Source organism: Mustela lutreola, chromosome 13, assembly GCF_030435805.1.
Source record: "Mustela lutreola isolate mMusLut2 chromosome 13, mMusLut2.pri, whole genome shotgun sequence".
Lineage (NCBI taxonomy): Eukaryota > Metazoa > Chordata > Mammalia > Carnivora > Mustelidae > Mustela > Mustela lutreola.
Genome location: NC_081302.1, coordinates 2,429,223 through 2,447,985, shown reverse-complemented (window position 1 = coordinate 2,447,985; position 18,763 = coordinate 2,429,223). Strand labels below are relative to the sequence as shown.

The following is an 18,763-nucleotide window of genomic DNA, read 5'->3' as shown; positions in this document are numbered from 1 at the left end:
ATCCTGCTGGGGCCTCAAACAGCTGCTCACAAGTGATCATGATTACCCCTGAGAACAGGGACTCATTCTAAGTTTTAGGGAAGGAGTTAGTTTTTTGGATCCTACAGAAGTATTCGTTCCCAGCTTCTGGGCTGTTTTACGTATTTTCTAATGAGCTGGGCCTTGGGCTAGAATCCCCAGAGGGTGTCCGAGAAGGGCAGCATCGGAAGGGCCGGGAAGGCCTGGGACGCACTGCCAACAGCCGAGGACGGGAGGGCCGCCCAGGGGACTGGAGAGGATGTGGGGTGTCTGTGGGGGCCGCTGCCCATAAAAGGCGAGGCAGGAAGAGCCGACTTCAGAAAGAGAAGGGATTTCCTAGTATTCACATGTTGGCCCATAAGTCCTGAAGAGTTTATTCTTGGGCCATCAGGAAAATACTGTAAATTTCAAATCCTGATGTGCAGGGAAGCAGTTTTATTCTTGGAAACGTTCCTTTGTCCATCCCTGATGAAGGGAGCTCTTTTCACCCTCCTCGCCACCGGGAACAGGAAGGCTCGTGAGCCATGGACGGAAGCAGGCACCCCCTGGGGTTCGTGAGCGTGGGAGGCCCCACGGGCCCCCCGCGGTCCGTCTGTCCCGAGCCGTCCCACCTGTCCCCGTGGCTGAGGACGTTGTACCTTTTCTCAGGAGTGAAACCCCATACAGGAAAGCTTCGTAAGTGTCTCAGGGCTTGAAGGGCCTCCCGGCCGCAGCCGTGGTATTTAAGCAATGCGGATTCAAGTCTGGACTCATTCTCGCCGGCTCTGCAGACTTTGGCTTCCAGGCTGACCCCGGATCCCACACATACTCCCGTAGGGGTTTCAAGAAGGGGGCGGCAGGGAGCAGCCCCCCATCCTCCCCGGGGCCCGTGTTTATTCTGGCCTGTGGCAGAGAGCCCCGAAGCATGAAACCGAGAACATTGCATTGGAAGGAGTCCTTAACACAAAAATGGGACATTTTCCTCTGCCTGATGCAGGAGGTTCAACTTTTCTTCTAAGATCCAACTTCACGCTTGAGACGTATTAAAAAATACCAGTCCCCTGTAGGAATGTCAGAATAAGGAGAGTGTCTGGCAGTGATCCACACACGTGACCGCACAGAGTGACCTCCTGGGGGTCATGGTCCCCGCAGCCCCGGACGGTCTGGCTGGGCCTGGGACCCTGCATGTCTCACGGTCCCCGGAGGTGCTGGTGCCTCTCGCAGTGCATCGTGGCAGCTGGATGACGCAGGGATCACCTGCTCCCAGACCTGGCCGTGTGACTCTGGGCTCTTTGTGTCGGACCCTCCTGAGCCCCTGTGGTCTGGTCTCAAGCGGGGGCGGTGGCCGGCCATACGTTTGGCGTGGGGGTAAAGTGAGATCAGCAGTTGTCTAAGGCCTCAACAGGTCTGAATCCCAACGATACCTCATTAAATGGCACGCATCTTCGTCCTGTTTCCCAGCAAGCAGCACACGGATGTGAATCAGATGAGCGGGCGGGGGTCGCAGCACATCGTCACCCCTTTCCACCGTGTCTGCTGGCTCTTAACAAGTGTTTTGAGGAAATGTTTTTATCAAGTAGATTGCAAGAATCTCGGGAGTTTTAGAGATTTGCACAAAGTTGTTCAAACGAGAGTCCTCCTCTTTCTGGGGTGATTTCTAACATCACCTCCAGCAAAAGGAAGGGAAGACAGGGAAATAGGGCTTCTGACCACGACTTTCCCAGTAAGGGCGGGGGCTGATGGTCATTAGCAGAAAGGAAGATCCTTTTCATTCCCTGGTCATTCTGGCCGGTCTTGATAAACACATGGGGTGCCCTGGCAGGCAGGATGTCCTCAGGGAGCTCTCGGGCCTGACGACTTAAACAGGCACAGCGAGGTCCCTGACCTTGACGTCAATGCCCGTTTAGCCGCAGCCGCGCAGGGCGTGTCCTGTGGGCGAGAGCGAGCGTCCAGTCCCCCAGGACCAAGGTCGAATTCAGAGTCTCTCCAGACTCTTCCTGGCCCTTCCCCAGGGCGGAAGCCGGATGGAAGTGGTGAAACGCTCTATCTCTGAGAAGCCGCATCATGGCTTTGGAGTGACGCCGTCTTCACGCCCACTGTGATGGCTAGAATTTTAAAACGTAGAAAATAACAAGTGCCAACAAGGACGCGGAGAAATCTGGAGCCCTCACACCCTGCTGCTGGGAGTGCCGCTGGCACGGCCGCTGTGGAGGACGGCGTGGCGGCGGCTCCAGAAGTTGAACAGAGTTGCCAGAAGACCAGCAGTTCCCTTCCTGAGTTTATGCCCCGAGGAGCAGAGAACAGGTGCTCACAGAGACAGCTGCATGTGTGTCCCCCGTGGCACTGTCCACAGCAGCCCCTGGGGGCAGACACCCTCCGTGTCCATCACGGACGAGTGGACGAGTGGTGGTCGTCCGTCCGCCGAATGTTGTTCAGCCATGGACGTGAACGCAGCCCTGGGAGGTGCTCCCACACGAGAGCCTCAGAAAGGTGCTGTGAAGGGGAGCAAGCCGGGCACCAAAGACCGCCCCCCGACCTAGGACTCTGTATACTGGATATTCCCAGACAGGGCAGGTCCCATCGACACCGAGAGCAGGTGCCACTCTAGCTGGGGACCAGGCGCTGGAGTGGGGGCAGCGGGAGTGCCTGCTCGGTGGGTACAGAGTCGTCTTTGGGGTGGCGGAAATGTTTTAGAACCAGACAGCGCCTGTGGGTAGAGAGCGCTGCGAATGTGCTGGGAGCCACTCTAAAACGGCTGGTTTTATGGGAACTGCACAGGGACAGCAGGAAAGACGGGTTTTATTCCCAAAGCCAGACTTCCCATCCCAAGAAACAAAGGCTAAAGAGAAGTCCAGTGACAATGGCAGGAAAGTGAGTACATGAGGGCGCCCTCCCGCTTCCCAGCAAGGGAATCGAGGAAAAGGTTAACGAGCGCACGAGGAGGACGTGGGTTTTCACCTCGGAGACGCACGCCTTCCGCTCTGGTTGACAGGGGTGCCCGGTCCAGTGACCTCCCCAGCCGGACATGAAGTTTACAGACAGTCACCGTGATGGTGTGAGTGATCAGCACTTCATCCCGCAAAGGCTGCTGGGGTCAGTGCTGATGAGCTCCACACCTCCCCGTGACTGGGGCCTTGGAAGGTTAGGGGCGGACTGTGTCGTCACAAGATGGTGACTGTCAAATGGCCGCAGACAAAACAGGGCTGAGCACTCGGGGGACCCATAAGGATCCAGTCAAAGTCTGTTTTGTCCCCAGACTTACAGCGGAGGTAGCATGAGGAGGCCTCTGAGTGCTAGACTGGGGTGAGCCTAGGATTCATGCGGGTCCAAGGTCAGGCTGCCCACGGTCCAGCACAGCCGTCCTCGAGGAGGTGGGGACAAGTGAGGGGCTGTGGCCCCCATTCACAGTGTCCTTCAAAGACGTCGAACACCCTGGATTTGCCACTGTGTACGGTGCTTGTGCTCGGACTGAGTGTTCGGCAGTTTCTGCCTTGACCGGAGCCTCTGGGACACGTGCAAGGGACCCAGAGACCCTGCCGGCTCCAGAACTCGCCCTGGCCTAGAGGGAGCTCTGAGGAGACTTCCCAAAACCCCCCTTCGTTGGAGGAGGCGGGGGTCCCCAGCTTTGGGGTAGATCGCACCCACCAACTCCGACTTCATCTCCCCCTTGTCCACCCAGAGAAAGTCCCCTCCGCTTCCCCCACATCCGGGCGCCGCCTCCTGAAGGAGTGGGTGGTACGGGACGGGGCCGAAGCGCAGGGTGAGCGCCCCGTGCCCCTCGGCCGTGTGCGTGACGATCCATGCTCATCCCTCGTCCTCCCGCCATGGCTGGGCTTCCGCGCCCCGCGTGGAAGACGCCGCCGTGACCACGAGGGTGCAAGTCCGGGTTCCTGTCTTGCCTTCAGCCGCTTTGAGTTTTGCCCCCGGGTGGAGCTGCCCGGCCGCGGGGCCCTGCTCTTTTTCGTCCTCGCAGGGACGGCCCGTGCGCCCCTGCAGCTGCGGCGCTCCGCGTTCCCATGCGCGGGGCTCGGGGCTCCCACTTTTCCACGGCCCTGCCCACTCGGCATTTCATCTTTCTGCGACAATCGCCGTGTCCATGTCCGCTGGCTACGGGCCCAGGGCTCTCCAGGCTCCGGGAACCCGTACGTCTCCGTGCGTGCGAGTGGTGTGTGTGCAGACAGAGAGATGCCCGGATCGCTCGAACGCCTGGGGGTCGTGTGACGCCCAGTGCAGGGCACAGCTCGTCCCTGTCACAGGCATTCTAGTGAGATACGGACAAACTCTTAGAAATCTGCTTGGAGTTTTCTTTTTAACTGAAAATACTTCATCTAAAAAGTACAAGTAAGTGGATTCCTTCATCCCAACCCGATACTAGCATTTCACAAGAACACAAGTTTAGTCTGGGATGAGTTTTTCTCACGTTTAACATGTTTTTCTCTTTTTCAGCTCTAGGCCTCCTCTTAGCCAAAAACCACTTTGTTCCAACAGTGGCAGGGGTGGAAGAAGACATAGACTGCTCTTGGAAGGTCGCGTCTCCTTGAGAATGAAGGGCATGGTTCGTCGTGACCGGTCGTGACCGAGCTCTCTTGTTTCTGCAGGGCCAGCCCGGGCCCGTGGGCCCCCAGGGGTACACCGGGCCCCCGGGCCTGCAGGGGTTCCCAGGACTGCAAGGCCGCAAAGGTGACAAGGGCGAGCGGGGCTCACCCGGGACCACAGGACCGAAAGGAGACGTGGTACGGTGACTGCTAGGCTACCCTCCACTGCCGCGGGGGCTGGGGGCGTCCGGCCTGCCGTAAGTCCGTCTGTCTTCCCGACAGGGAGCGAGAGGCGTTTCTGGATTCCCTGGAGCCGATGGAATTCCCGTGAGTGTTCTGTGCACTTGGGATTGGGGGGTTTTCAGATGTGCTCGAGCTAAGCAGTCGGTCTGTGACTCGCAGAAGGGTCTCCGTCGGGGCCTCCTGCCGTGGGCGTCCCCCAAGCCCGGCCGCCGAGACATGCATCCGTCTGCCCTGGAGTCCGGTGGAGAATCAGGCACAGCATTCCCTCTGTAAACGCTCCTGCGCACGGGCTCCGGCGTCCAGGCCCCTTTGCCAACGCAGCCGTTGTCTCGTAATGAAACACGAGTGTCACTCAGGTGCGCTCCGCCGAGCCTCAGAATCTCGCCGGGACCTGCAGCCGGAGCCTCAGGGCCGAGCCCACGGAGTGCGGAAGGCCCGCCGGGCTTCGTGCAGATTCCCGAGCTCTCTGAAGTCAAACCACACATGAACGAGAGGACGAGACGGGGCTCATCCATGAGAAAATCTCCAAATGCAGTAAAATGTGTTGTTCTGACCTAGTTTACTTCTTGCGGCTCACGGGAATAAACAGAGCAGCCTGAGTCACAGCCTGATTCACGCGCTCCCGCGAGGAGGTTTCCCAGGGTCCGCTTCCCGCGGGTCCCAGCCGTGGTGCAGATGTGTTTATCACAACGCGGCCATCTGCTGCCGACATCCGAGGACATCTGCTTCGGGAACTGTGTGCTCACGTCCAGGCCTTACTCCACACACCGTGTCGCGTGTGACCGTGTTAGCACACGCGCACACACACACACGCACACATTCCTGGGGCTGCATCAGCGGGGCCACCGCCTCGTACAACGAGAGAGGGCTTGAGAGCCGTCATAGGGAGGGCACGCTTGTCCTTCAGAGCCTGAGCCACATTTCCAGGAGAAGGAAGCTCACGGAGCAGAGAGAGGAAGCCACCCACAGGGCCATGAGGCCTGGACGGCAGGGACCCTGGGCATCCCCTAGCTGGGGTCTCACATACACCAGGCATGACACGCAGCCGTGACCAGGCAGGGAGGCCACTTCCCCATTAGTCAGACTCTTGAGAAACTGGCGGACGTGAGGAATCCATAGATTTCCAGGGGTAAACAGGAGAGTGTCTTCCTCACAACTGCCCCAAACCGGTCGCCCAATTTTAAACTGCTTCTCTGAGCTCCTTGGGCCGCCCATCCGTTTGGTCTTCTGGAAGCTGAAATCTGGGTTTAACCAGAGTGATCTCACAGGAAATATCGTAACTCATCTGAATCATATTTCAATTTGTTTTTCCACTTCATAGTCATTTAATATGAGGAGCAAAGAGTTTACAAGTTAGAAAGTGTCGTCCCTTGAGCGAGGGAGGCTCGAGTGCGCGTGGACCCGAGGCTTCTGTAGCCTCTCCGGGCTGCTCGAAACGGCCCCGCTCGCCAGCCGCTGAGCTCTGGGACGGCACAAACAGAGCTCGAGGGCCACCTGCCACCTCGGAGCAGCTCAGGAATGTGACGTTGAGGGCCCGGGCTAATTTTAGCCATGCAGGAGCCGTGCGGAAACGTGACGTGCACTCAGATCTTAGAGCTGTATCTGATTAGAGACTGAACCGAGAGCAGCGTCAGCTCAGTGTCACTAAGGTTTTCCTTCCAAGAACAATTTCAAACTCACGTGAGATTGACAGACAGTTTCGAAGGACTCCAGAGAGCAAGGAAGACCAGTAGACAGTCAGGGAGGAGGGCGAAGAGCTCGGTTTAGGAGGAGTAGAACACCACCGATGGTGAGCAGACACCCCTGAGCGCGCTGGCTCCTGCTGAGTTTGAAGGACCAACTTTCGTGGTCGGGGTTTCTCTTGCCCCCCACCCCGAGATGGCCGAGCGGAAGCCTGTGGTGTCTCTTCTCATCCGATGGCACCCCTGAAAGCAATGGCTTCGAACATCTAAAGCCAAGAGACGTACAACCAAAGGAAAATGCTACTTTCCTCATCGTGTTTAATATCATTCAGGGTCCAGCCCCCCTATGTAGGATTTGTCCCTTTATCTTGAGATGTTCCAGATTTCTCAAAGTAAATCTAAAAGGCTTCCAACATGGCCTCCAAAAAATCACTCTAGAATGTACGTGTGGTCTACTGCCAAGAAAGTCAGAATTTTGAAGAAGATAATAAGATAGCGTACGTGGGAACATGTGCTGTGGGAAGATACCCTGGGCTATCAGCCCAGCTCCTGCTTGTCCAGGAGCCAGACGAACGCAGGGGGGACACCCGCGGACTCAGCCCGACGGTCTCCAGTCATCCGAAAGACGTCCGATCCCGCTGCCCCCTCCCCCGCCCCCAACATCTCAGAACATCTGACTTCTTTCTGTTCAAGTTTAAAATCTAGAAAGGAGCGTTCCCCCAGGAAAGCAAGTGAGGGGACGTCGGTCCCTCCGCACAGGGCCCGGTCACGTGAAATCCCTTCCGGGCCACACGAACGTCTTCCACCTGGGATGCGGCTCTGTCAGACTCACCACCCCCCCAGCTCAGTCGGGCACCAAAGGTCGAGGCACCCTGTTGTCCTTGCAGGACCTGGCTGCTTCTAGAATGTTTTCTAGAGTTTTTAAGTCTGCCGTGACCTGCACTTGCTCAGACAGACCTCCCGGCACACCAGCGACAGTGGACTCCCTCACCAGCGCCCCGGGAAACAGAACTTGGTCAGGAAGGCCTTTCTCCTGCTCACAGCCGTGCCCGCGCCTCAGTTTCCTGATCTCCCTCATCCACTCGCTCCGGGTTCCCTTCCCCGCGGGCGCGAGCAGGACGGGGTGATACCGAGCCGTTTGACGGCCCCGCGTGGGAGAGCCGTGGCGTGTGTGCTGGAAGCCTCACTTGCTTTTCTTGTCCTAGGGACACCCTGGCCAAGGCGGCCCCCGAGGGCCCCCCGGCCATGACGGCTGCAACGGAACCAGAGGAGACGTGGGCCAGCAGGGACCCTCCGGCCCCCCGGGCTTCCATGGCCCTCCCGTGAGTACCCGCGCGCGCGCCGGCCCTCGTTGGTGGAGGCCTGGAGGGCGGGGGCACCTCCCATGGGCCCATCCAGAAGGCCCTTTTGGAAGGGGTCACAGAGAGGCTTTCCAAGGACGGTGGGTTTTCCCCTGTGGGCCCCACAGGGGCCCTGCCCCCAGCACCCCCAGGAAGGTCACCCCCGACCTCGGTGGGTGGTCAGGATGAAGATGTTTTGCCAACATCTCAGCATGATCTTCCTGGGTCTGAAGAACTTCATTTCCTTATCCAGTCTGTAAACAGAATAGAAAATTATTGGCTCGGTTTCTATTACGCAATCTTACGGGCGTCCGCAAGTGCTGCCCTGGGCCACATGTCAAGTTACAGTAACACGAGTAGCAGCGATCGATTCAGAGGCTTAAAGCTTGACAGAACGCCCCGTGAGTCATCACCTCATCAGATCCTAAAATCCCGAGACGTGACAAGCTCTCTCCACCCGACAGGTAGACGTGAGCTCTTCCTGATGGAAGACCGTCTCGCCTTCATCCGTTTTGTGCACTGTTCTCAGGTCTTTGCAAAAAGTCTTGAAATGGTTTTCAGGACTGTATTGCGACCCTCATACCCTCCAAGTCTTGCCATGTCGGGGTCCCACCAACACCTTACTTGGTAGGCGAACCGAGGCTGGGGAAGAGCAGCCATGCATCTCCCCACTGTGGTTTCCTGCGAAGCTAGTGGGTTTCTCCCCGACAGCCTCGAAGGTCCTCCTTCCTTGGCCATGACCTTGTTGTGTCATTCACCTTCTCCACAACAATCATCACTTTCTAGGCCACTCTAATATCATGAAACTTCATTATCAATAAATATATCCATTACTATAAAGTACTGATTTTTAAATATTTTAATTTATTTGAGAAAGAGCACACACACACGCAGGGGAGCGGCAGAGGGAGAAGGAGAAACAGACTTCCCGTTGAGCAGGGAGCCCAACATGGGCTCAATCCCAGAGCCCTGAGATCACGACCCAAGCTGAAGGCAGAGGCTCAACCGACTGAGTCTCCCAGGTGTCCCTAAAATACTGATTTTATACGCAGGCACCAGAACACGCGTACACACACTCGCGTGTGCACACAGCCCACGTCCATTTGTCGTGACGCCAGCTCTAGGGAATGACCCGTATCTTTCCCAAAAGTGGTGCCTTGGGGCATACGTGTTAGTATTTTTAGCACCCCCACGCCAAAGACAAGACAAAAACAGATTATGCAGAAAAATAACACGTTGATATCCTAAAGGATTTGTCTACTGAGCATTTGGTTGGGGTTTGGAAAATAACAAATCCTATAAAATATTTCTGTTTCAACTTTGGAGGAAGGTACTACTGAGTAACTATAAAAGTGGATTCTCACCTTTGTGGCCCAGTGTAGTGGCTCGTGTTCAGAGTAACGTAAATAAAGGAAAGACACTGCCCGTGAAGGTCAGTATTTCATCACCCCGATGAGCACTGCTGCCCTGAAGCCTAACGGGTGTTTCTGCATTTTCTCTGTCCCCGGCGTGCGCTGCTGTAGGGGCCGCAAGGACCCAAAGGACAGAAAGGCGAGCCCTATGCGTTGTCCAGCGCGGAGCGCGACAGATACAGGGTAAGCTCGCTCGGTACGGGACGCGACACTGGTGATTGGGGCGAGCTCCTGACTGACAAGGGTTTCCAAGTGGGCTGAGTTGTGAGGGTCCGAGGATGGGGGCTCCCTGGGAAGGCGGAGCCACCGACACCATCAGGAGGTGGAAACTCTTCGCTGTCCCATCAGGTCACGTTGCTCTGGGGGTGCTCCCCTTTCCCATAGTCACGGTGCCCCAGGTAGGAGGAACATTACCAAGTCCCCGGTTGTGAGAAAATGTAACTAGGGCTAAAGATTTGGTTAAAAACCAGAACGCTTCCCATTTTGTCTTCTCAACCAGGGGGAACCCGGAGAGCCTGGCTTGGTTGGCTTCCAGGTAAGTTCTGTTTTTCTTAGAGGATGTTCCAAGCAGAAGTGTAAGAATTCGGACTCCGAATACCAGTCTTCCGTTCTTAACGGCCTCTTCTTGCTGCCTGTCCTTAGGGCTCCCCCGGCCGGCCTGGGCCTATAGGACAGATGGGTCCAGTTGGAGCTCCAGGAAGACCGGTAAGTCCTCACTCCTGGACCACCGTCCAGGCGTCCTCTGGAGACGCTGCTTCTCTAGTGTTCCCGCGGGTGGAGGCCTCCCGTCCAGCCGGCATGCCTGTGGTCCCTCTAGAAAGAGTCCAGACAAAACACATCATCCTTTGCGTGCATTTTGCTACTGTTAAGAATGAAGAAAGAGGACTTGAGATTCATGGTCACCAGGTCAGCACCGACCATGTGTCCATTTTGACTTGATGCTGGCCAGGCGCCCCTCCAGTCCCACAGAAGCTCTCTTAGCCCCACAGCCAGCCGCTGGCCAGGGGCCTGTCATCCCTGGGGAAAGCAGATCCAAGTCCAGTAGGTGAATAAGGAGGCAGTAGGCTCCGCAGGCCTGGCCATCTTCGCGAGGGAGGTATTAGACATCAGTTAACGAGATGGCGCCAGTGCCCCACGTGAGTGGCGGTCTACAGGTGTTCCTGACCCTTGCACTCGAACGACAGAGTGAGTGGCCACAGGACAGATGCAGGGGTGGAGGAGGGCCTGCTGCAGGGAAGGGAAGAACCGGGAAGGAGAGGCCACTTCTGCCACGGCCCTGGGGCCTGGAGCTGAAACAGCCCCCAGAAGTGCAGCTGTAGGACAGATGGACCTCGGACAACATTAGGAGACATCAGCCTCCAGCTGGAGAGAGACCTTCTCGCAAAAGTCAGGGAGGTGAGGGCTACGTGACCCAGGTTCTTTACCCTCCTACTTCGCACTGGTGTCGGCTTCGCTCACAACACGCATACTGAGGGGGTGTTCTTTAAGTGCACATTTCGGGGAACCTGCGGTGCCCTGAGCTGGCCCTGAGCTGCATGGTTCAGGGAACCTGAGCTGTCCTGAGCTGCGGGCTCTTAAGCCTCATCCCAAGTGTCGTGTTGACACGGAAGGATTTACGGAAAGACAGCGATGTCCGCAACAGACCTTCATCTCGGTCGCTTGGGCCTGTCCTTTAATTCTGGTCGCAAGCATTTGCGGACCCACCAGCAAAACGTGCTAGACGGTGTTCCGAGGGGAGCCCCAGAGGAGGTGAGGAGAAGCCATCTCCACAGTGCTGGAGCCTGGGACCGTGCAAAGTGTCCGAGCAAGTGGGAGTAGGACACGGGTGACGTCAGAAGTCTGACCTCGAACGCAAGCCCAGAACAGCTGCCCACGGCCCGCTGCCACGTTCTGAGAGCCAGGCCTGACCCGGCCCCCGCCTCCAGCACGTCCTTCCTGCCCAGACGACGCACCCGAAGCCTCTATACACACGGGCTTCTAAACACACGGCGATGGTTTTCCCAGAGCGTTCTAGCAGATGTTATCTGGGTCCTGGGATAAAGAAAACAGTTGGTAAATGTCTTTGTATTTGTGCAGGGCCCGCCTGGACCCCCTGGACCAAAAGGACAGCCAGTAAGTTGGTTACTGGGGTGAGGGGCTGGGGGTGGGCTGGGGGTGGGGCTTACATACTTGTGCTTACCCTGCCTGACCCCAGAACTGCTTGGTGGGCAACAGCGCATTATTTGTTTTGGGAAGAGAACGATCTTGTAGGTGTTTAGGACTTAATGTTATAAATGCTGAAGAGGAATCCAGAGGGACCCCTGGAGCGGTGGGCGTAGGCGTGAGGGTCCTGCGAATGTTTCCTTGTTTGCAAATCACATGACCTGCTGTTGTGTGAAGATCGCCCTGACGGATGTCGGATTAGGAATAGAGACGCAGGGACAGCTCGTGTCTGCATGTGTGACCGCACAAGAGGGACAAGAGGGACCGTATCCGTGTGGGGGAGCCAGTGGCATCCTTCTTACCCTGGTGCGGCCCCACTGTCTGTACCCGAGGGGGACCTCAGCCTATGGGGATATAGTCGGGGATTCTCAGCTGAAGCTTGAGCCCAGCAGAGAAAGGTCTCGAAGTTGGAGGGAGCACAGGAAAGCAGGTGGCTTGTCAGAATCTGTAGACTGGGGTTCTGTGTCACCGGGATGAGCTGCGTAAGTGTCCAAGACCAGCAGCAGGAGTCTGGGATAGAGACGCGACAGGCGTCCCAGGGGCTGGGCTGCCCTTACCGATGCTGAAAGACTGTCCGTGGCCTGCGTGAGGCCGAGGACGTCCCCCAGCCCACACGTTCCCATGTCCGCTGCTTGGAAACCTCATCTCTGTGACCTCCAGGGGACCTCGGCCGCCCCCACCCCCTCCATCACCTCTGACATGACTTCCGGCTGGGGCTGGAGCTCGTTAAGGCTGCTGCCCCCGCCGCCGGGCTCCCCATGGTCTTGCAGCCACGGGCAGGGTGGGAACGGCCCAGAGCCAAGAGAAGCGGATGTAGGACGGGGCGGCCGAGCCCCAGGGTCGCCTCAGATCCCCACTTGGCTGCAATACAGACGGCCCTCGCCCTCCACCAGGTCACTTCCTGGGGACTGGGACAGGGAGCTCACAGGGCAGAGGAACGCCAGGGGCCCCAGCAAATCGCATTCTGATCGAGCCGCGTGCGTTCCGGGCTTTGATTTCAGCTCCCGGCCAGGTGGGAAAGGAGAAAAAAGCAAAAATTAATTAAAGGCTTTGTTATTATTTTTGGAGACTCTCTGGGCATGGGAGGGGGCGGGCAGGATGCTGCGGAGAGAAAGACCAGATAGGGCCCCACGTGATCCTTTGTCACGGCGGGAGTGTGGAGACCCTGGCGGGGGAGGAAGCAGAGCTGTTCCAGGTGGAAGAGCAGAGCAGGATTTCTGTAATCTGGGTGAGCGCGTGGGCCGCTTCTGGTCAGGCTTATCCTGGGCTTCGGGTCAAGTCTGTTCTAACACGTGTCCACCCCCTCGTGAGTCTACTACCTCCTTGTCAGTCGGGGCCCAACCCAGAGAATCCCCATCCCCTCACATCATTAAAAGGGTCGAAGTGTTTGGGAAATTAGGATTATCTCACCGAAATAAGAAAAGGCGGCGGCAGAAGGGAAGCTGACTCATGACCCTCGGACACGGGGGTGGCGGGAAGGCGGCAGGTCTCAGGCCAGACCTGCGGACACGCTGGGAGACTGTCATCTCTGCGGATGACAGTGTAGGAACGAGCCGGCGGGACCCGCGAGCAGGTCTGCGCTCCGCCCCGCACTGTGTGGGGACACAGGTCCCTGCCGCCCGCGGCGTCCGAGGTCACGAGCAGAGCGCAGGCTCCTACGGCAAGCGCGGGATCAACGCCTCAGCCGACGTCCCGATCCTCAGGCTGAACGACAAACGAAATATTCCCAAATGTGAGCCCTCTCTTTTTGAGGGTTTGCTCTGAGTGTAAAACACGGATTTCTAAAAGCTTGTGTGTTTGAATAGCCATCGCGCTGCCGCTCCCCGTCGTTTCCGTCACTCAGACCTAAACCCGGGCAGTGTGTGGAAAGCACTGGGAGGTCCCCCTCGGCAGCCCCCGCGTGGCCCCAGCCTGCTCCCGATCACATACTGTGACACCCGGACTCGGACTCTTACTCTGGGGTCTCCATGTGGGACTCGCAAAAGAAGACACTCCCTTTGTCTTGAGTCAAATAGCTTTGGGGAGGGGACTCCGGAATATTCTGCAACGATAATTACTCAGGATGCTGCGAGTCGATCTTACATTTCTTTTTCTTAAAAAAAAAAAAAGAAAGGAAAATTATTTCACTGTTCTTAATGACTTTGAAAAACTTAGAAAAATCATTTCTCTTCAGGGCAACAGAGGACTTGGCTTTTATGGAGAAAAGGGTGAAAAGGTAAGGAAACACGGTAGATCGACGCGGAGGCCGGCTTAGCACTGACGAGCTAAACGTGGAGGCCGGCTTAGCACTGAGGAACTAAATCTTTTTTTTTTTTTAAAGATTTTATTTATTTATTTGTCAGAGAGAGCGAGCGAGAGCGAGCACAGGCAGACAGAGAGGCAGGCAGAGTCAGAGGGAGAAGCAGGCTCCCTGCGGAGCAAGGAGCCCGATGTGGGACTCGGTCCCAGGACGCTGGGATCATGACCTGAGCCGAAGGCAGCCGCTTAACCCACTGAGCCACCCAGGCGTCCCAAGGAACTAAATCTTTTTAACGACAGCTTTCCATGCAGTTGTCCTGGCCATTTGCATCGGAAAGCATCACCCCAAAGTGCCAGGCTGTAAAGTTTCAGGCTGTGGAAAAGGCTCCAGTGGTAGCAGTGGGTCGCTAAGACAGTGAAAGCCGGTAGTACAGGCTAGCCCCCGCCAGACTTCCGACGCAGCCGCGACCTCAGCTGTCTGCAGCACCCACGAAGTAAAGGCATTGCCCCGAGGTGTCCCAGTGTGGGGAGCCCTGAGCTGATGGAGCAGACTGAGGCGGGAACCAGAGGCCAACACGGAGCCCGTGCAGGGGCCAGGAGCCCGGCCGGGCTCGCCGGCGTGCGGGAAGACCGTGTGGTGTCTGTAACCCCTGTGCCGCCAACATCCAGAGACCGTGGGCCTTCGGGAGTCTCACTTGAGGCCACATGTATGAAAAGCTCAACAGGCAAAGCTCCACCAACATGTGGCCCATTGCATTCACCGCATGAGTTCCTGCCCGCCATGAAACACCCTTGTTCTGTGGCCTCGTTGTTGGCAGATTTTCATCTTGTTTTCCCCTGTGCTATTCGATGGCACCCAGTACTGCTCAGGTCTGAAGGCAAGGACTTTTTCTTTGTGCTAATGCCATAGAAAAAAATGTAAAAAGCAAAACATTGAAAGATCCAAACACATAAAGATGTGAACCCCTGTACAATGTGAACCCCTGTCAATGACATGGTCAATGACATGACAAGAAAGGTCTGGGAAGATATCCCTGAGCGGAAGGGAGAGTGGGCACGTCAGGCAGAACGGAAATGAGGGAACACCTCTAACCTCTAAAGAGTTGATTCAGAATTAATAAGAAAACTTCAGGGCCCTGGCAGGTAATGGGTGGGGCCGGGGGGGGGGGGTGTCAAGCAGCGCCGGGCATTGTTGTAGATGTCATGTTAGCAGACTCTCGGGATACACCTGCCAGCCCCACTTTCTGCGGGTGGTACATCCTGTCCCTGATTCGCGTCCATCCTATGTGACTTCTGGGCTCAACGTTGTATTATTTAGTTTACACGTGGAAATATGAAAGAAAAGACAGTAAGCTTCTTGTTGTGTCAGTCAGCTCCTGGGGGGGGAAGCCGCATACGGAGCAGAAGCCCCGTCTGGCGGTGTTGCAGGTTGATAGACGTCGCTGTCTGTGCGCCGCCGGCAAAGTGTTTCTTGCTCACAACAAAAATGCCAACTAAAGCAAGCCAGAGGTATTTTACTTACTGAAGATGCTGCTTTTTATAATATAAAAACACCCCTAACTGGTGAACCAGTGGTGAAACTGGGGCGGTCCTTTCGTGTCTTAGGCACGCCCTATACCTTGACCCCAATCTTGGAAAGCCTTACAGTAATCCGCTGGTGCGAAGGCATTGAGCCCTTGTGCAGAAATTCATTGTAAGGAGAGCCCTCCACGGAAGCAGAGGCTGCCCCGACTGTCAGCAACGTGAACAACTTTGGGAGTAAATTATAAATGTTTGTGAATGCAGGGAACCACATAGCTTTGCACCGTGATCATTTTATTTTATGCTCTGATTGTACTTGTAGTGCTTGTAAATAATACGCAAAATAGAAACACCCGTTTGCAGTGGTGCGCGCTTTCATTCACGCCTGATGGCGTCTTTCCGATTCAAGGATCACTACTTTTGCTAAACCGTTCGCAGGGCGACATCGGCGTGCCGGGACCCAACGGGATTGTGTGGGATTTCCACCCGGTCGCCGGACCCACGAAGGAGTCATTCCAGCCGGAGCTGTATAAGGTAAGGAGCCTTCGGCAGAACGGCCCGGGTTCCCGGTGGAGCTAAAATAAGGGGAAGGAAACAAAGGAACTTCCTTTGGCCTTTTGCGAACAATCACAAAGCCAGCAAGCGCTCACATCCGGCGGAACCTCGTGCCTGCGAACACGGCCCCGGTCACACGGGGCCCGGTCCCCCATCTTGCAAAGTTGGGGCAGATTTGAGACCAGGATTCGTCCCACAGTCTCAAAGCTGTCCTGAGTCTGCAGGTCCCTCTGCAGCTGGAGGTCCGTGGTCAGAGCGTAACTCAAAGCCAGGATATGGAATTATTCGAGCAAAACGTTGTATTTGGCCGAAGGAACCTACTCGGGCTCTCGGGGACGTGGAGCATCGTTGTGGGTGTTCTTCCGTCAAAGTCTGTTTTCTGACTTCTGTATTCCATTAACATTTTGTCTGATTACAAGTCTAGTCTTGGGTCTCAGTAAAACTTAACACCCCTTCACGGCTCGCTTGCTCCGACGGGCCCAGGACCTTCGCGCGTGTTCGAGCTCCCTGCTACCCCGTGAGGACAGTCACGCCCGGCCTCATTTTGCTGTGGAGCGGGGACCACAGAGACACCCCCGATTGGGTCGGGCACAGACAGTGCCTGGGGACCACAGTGCAAACCCCAAACATAGACCCTAATTCCTGCTCTTCGAGGATCTGTCGGATGGGGGCTGGGTGCACGGCCGCAATGGGGAGAAGGCAGGCCTCCAGGGGGCAGGCAATCAGGCCCCTGCGCCTCACGCAAGAGCCACACAACCGTGGGTGGACAGAAGCAGCCTGGCCGGCGGCCGGCATGAAGCAGAATGCAGGGAGAGTGTGTTAGGAGCAGGCGGTCGAGAGCCAGCAGAGTCCAGAGTAGGACGCCCCTGGACAACCAGGCCAAGGGGGCCCCATCCTGCCATAGGTGGGATCCAGGCGCGACTCTGGCTCCTGGTGGGCCCTGCTCGTCAGCCAGGTAGGGCTTCTGTCTGTGTCGGGACAGGAGCTGTGAACGGGGCGAGGCCCGAGTTGGTTGAACCCAGGCTAAGGATTCCCTTCACCTTCTGCAGCCGGGAGGGGCCAGGGCAGCCTGCGGGAGGCCTGGGCACTATCCCAGCCGAGATGCAGGAAGGACCCCAGCCAGTCACTACATTTCTTTCACCATTGTCGACCAAGAGCGGTGGGCCAAATAGGTCCGATAAAATTGACACCGCTTCCCAAACCAGGCCTCTTTTGCTTGGGATTTTCGGACGTTCCAAATGTATCTTTTTCTCAGAGGACCATCCTAAGAATATCTTATTCAAATATTCTGGTCCGGGGCTTGTCCTGGCTGCCCGGCACTGGGTCGATGGAGGAGACCAGAGACCCCACACAGAGAAGACCGGCAGCCTCGCACTTGTATGAGACATAACATGTGATTTAACTGATACTGGGAAAATCTGGGAAAATCGCTCTCTTGAATTTCGAAGCTGCAAGATGTAGGCATTGTTTCCTGTGACGCATTTATCATCACTGCGTACGGTTTCGCTAAGTGAGTGCTTTTCAGCCATCCCAAACCCTGGTCCCTCGTTTCTGTTCTTGGACTAACGGCCGCGTCCCACTTCGTTGTCTTCACAGGGTGAAAAGGGGAGTGCTGGGGAGCCAGGAGTAAAAGTAAGTGAAGCGGCTTCTCCTCGCCGGGGGCCCCCAGGTGTCCCCCGAGAGTTCGCGGGGTCTAGTGACATTCGCCTGTTACTCCAAGCCGCTGCCGCTTCTTTCCAGAGAAGAGTTTTAGACTGTCTTGCCTCGTGCATCACAAACCCCAGCTGCTGAGCGTTTCCTGGGGTTTGGAAGGGACCCTCAGTGGGCTCAGAGGGCAGGTGTGGGGCTCGAGGCCCCAAACAGTTTGGTGACGGCTTCCGTCTGGGTCCAGTGCGATGTTGCTCTGCTGTCTGGTCCTTATCACGCGTGCCCCGTAGCTTCGTCACACGTGCCCTGTAGTCTTAGCCCTCTCGGCGTCACCAGCTACATGACAGTGTCCTGGACTGACAATAATCCAGGCCTCCCGGCCGACTTCCTGTGACCCTGTGTCGCGCTGGGTGGGGGGGGCTGGGGAACCCAGGAGGTGGGCTGGCCAGTCGGGGGGCTGCATCCCCCAGGGACGTGTGACCGGCCGGCCGCCTAACATCTCTGTCCTCTCCTAGGGCATCTCCTTGAAGGGAGAAGAAGGAGTCATGGGTTTCTCAGGCCCGCGGGTAAGCCGTGCCTTCCGTCACTGCGGTTTGTGTAGCTTTGTGTTGTAAGTAGACTGCGTCTTTCAGAGTAGTTTTGGGTTCCCTGTGAGGTTGGGCTAAAGGTACAGAGATGTCCCGTACGTCCTCCCAACCCCCGCCTTGCCCTGCCTCCCCCACTCCCAGCGTCCCCATCAGAGTGGCCCCGAGGGACTGGTGTTGGAGCTGGTGCCCCTCCACTGGAGGAGGGTAGGAGCGGGACAGAGAGTCACGGCTTCTGTCCATGAGGCCAACTTAACCTGTAGGGACACCGTGTAGACCGGCTCCAGCCTGAGAACTTGACTCTTGTGTCCCGGAGAGTCCAACAGAAGCGTCCCTAGCAGGATGGGGCGGGGAGCCGAGGAGTGTCTCCCCCAGGGAGATTCAGCATCTGTGGCCCCCCATGCCCGAGGGCACACCTCTCCTTCAGAGCGTGGCCTGAAGTGACACCTGCCCCTTCTGTCCTCCCTCTGCTGGCCAGAGCTTGGTCACCTGCCAAACCGAGCGATAAGTGAGCTGGGAAGCGCGGCCAGAGCAGAGAGAAGGTGGCCTGGTGGTGACTTGCGAGGTGCCACTACCACTGAAAGGACACTTGCTATAATCCAAACATCGGGAAAGACCCCGAGAACGTGGGAGGGCAGGCCTTGCGGCTTCTCTGCCGCGTGAGCCACACCGTGCTTAGTGACTTCTCCAGCTCTCCTTTGGGGCAGATAGGGTGCGTTCCCTGCGCAGGTCGCTAAAATGTCTGCCTCCTTTAGGAGATAAAAACATCCTCCGGTGGCTTCACTATCTCGTAGCCAAGTATTTCAC

General features: G+C 56.8%; 1 protein-coding gene across 2 annotated transcripts in view; it reads left to right on the top strand.

Moving 5' to 3' along the window:
* The window catches only part of COL4A2 (collagen type IV alpha 2 chain), a 153,324-nt gene that overhangs the window by 91,836 nt on the left and 42,725 nt on the right, over positions 1-18,763 (top strand). Inside the window, exons 5-15 of one of the 2 annotated variants that reach the window (XM_059143851.1) lie at positions 4,596-4,730; positions 4,815-4,859; positions 7,663-7,779; positions 9,321-9,392; positions 9,709-9,744; positions 9,852-9,914; positions 11,286-11,321; positions 13,585-13,626; positions 15,609-15,704; positions 17,322-17,357; positions 17,888-17,938. In XM_059143851.1, the coding sequence (XP_058999834.1) occupies positions 4,596-4,730; positions 4,815-4,859; positions 7,663-7,779; positions 9,321-9,392; positions 9,709-9,744; positions 9,852-9,914; positions 11,286-11,321; positions 13,585-13,626; positions 15,609-15,704; positions 17,322-17,357; positions 17,888-17,938 (729 nt within the window). The remainder of the gene's footprint in view (positions 1-4,595; positions 4,731-4,814; positions 4,860-7,662; positions 7,780-9,320; positions 9,393-9,708; positions 9,745-9,851; positions 9,915-11,285; positions 11,322-13,584; positions 13,627-15,608; positions 15,705-17,321; positions 17,358-17,887; positions 17,939-18,763) is intronic. The other variant, XM_059143852.1, reaches the window with a different exon arrangement.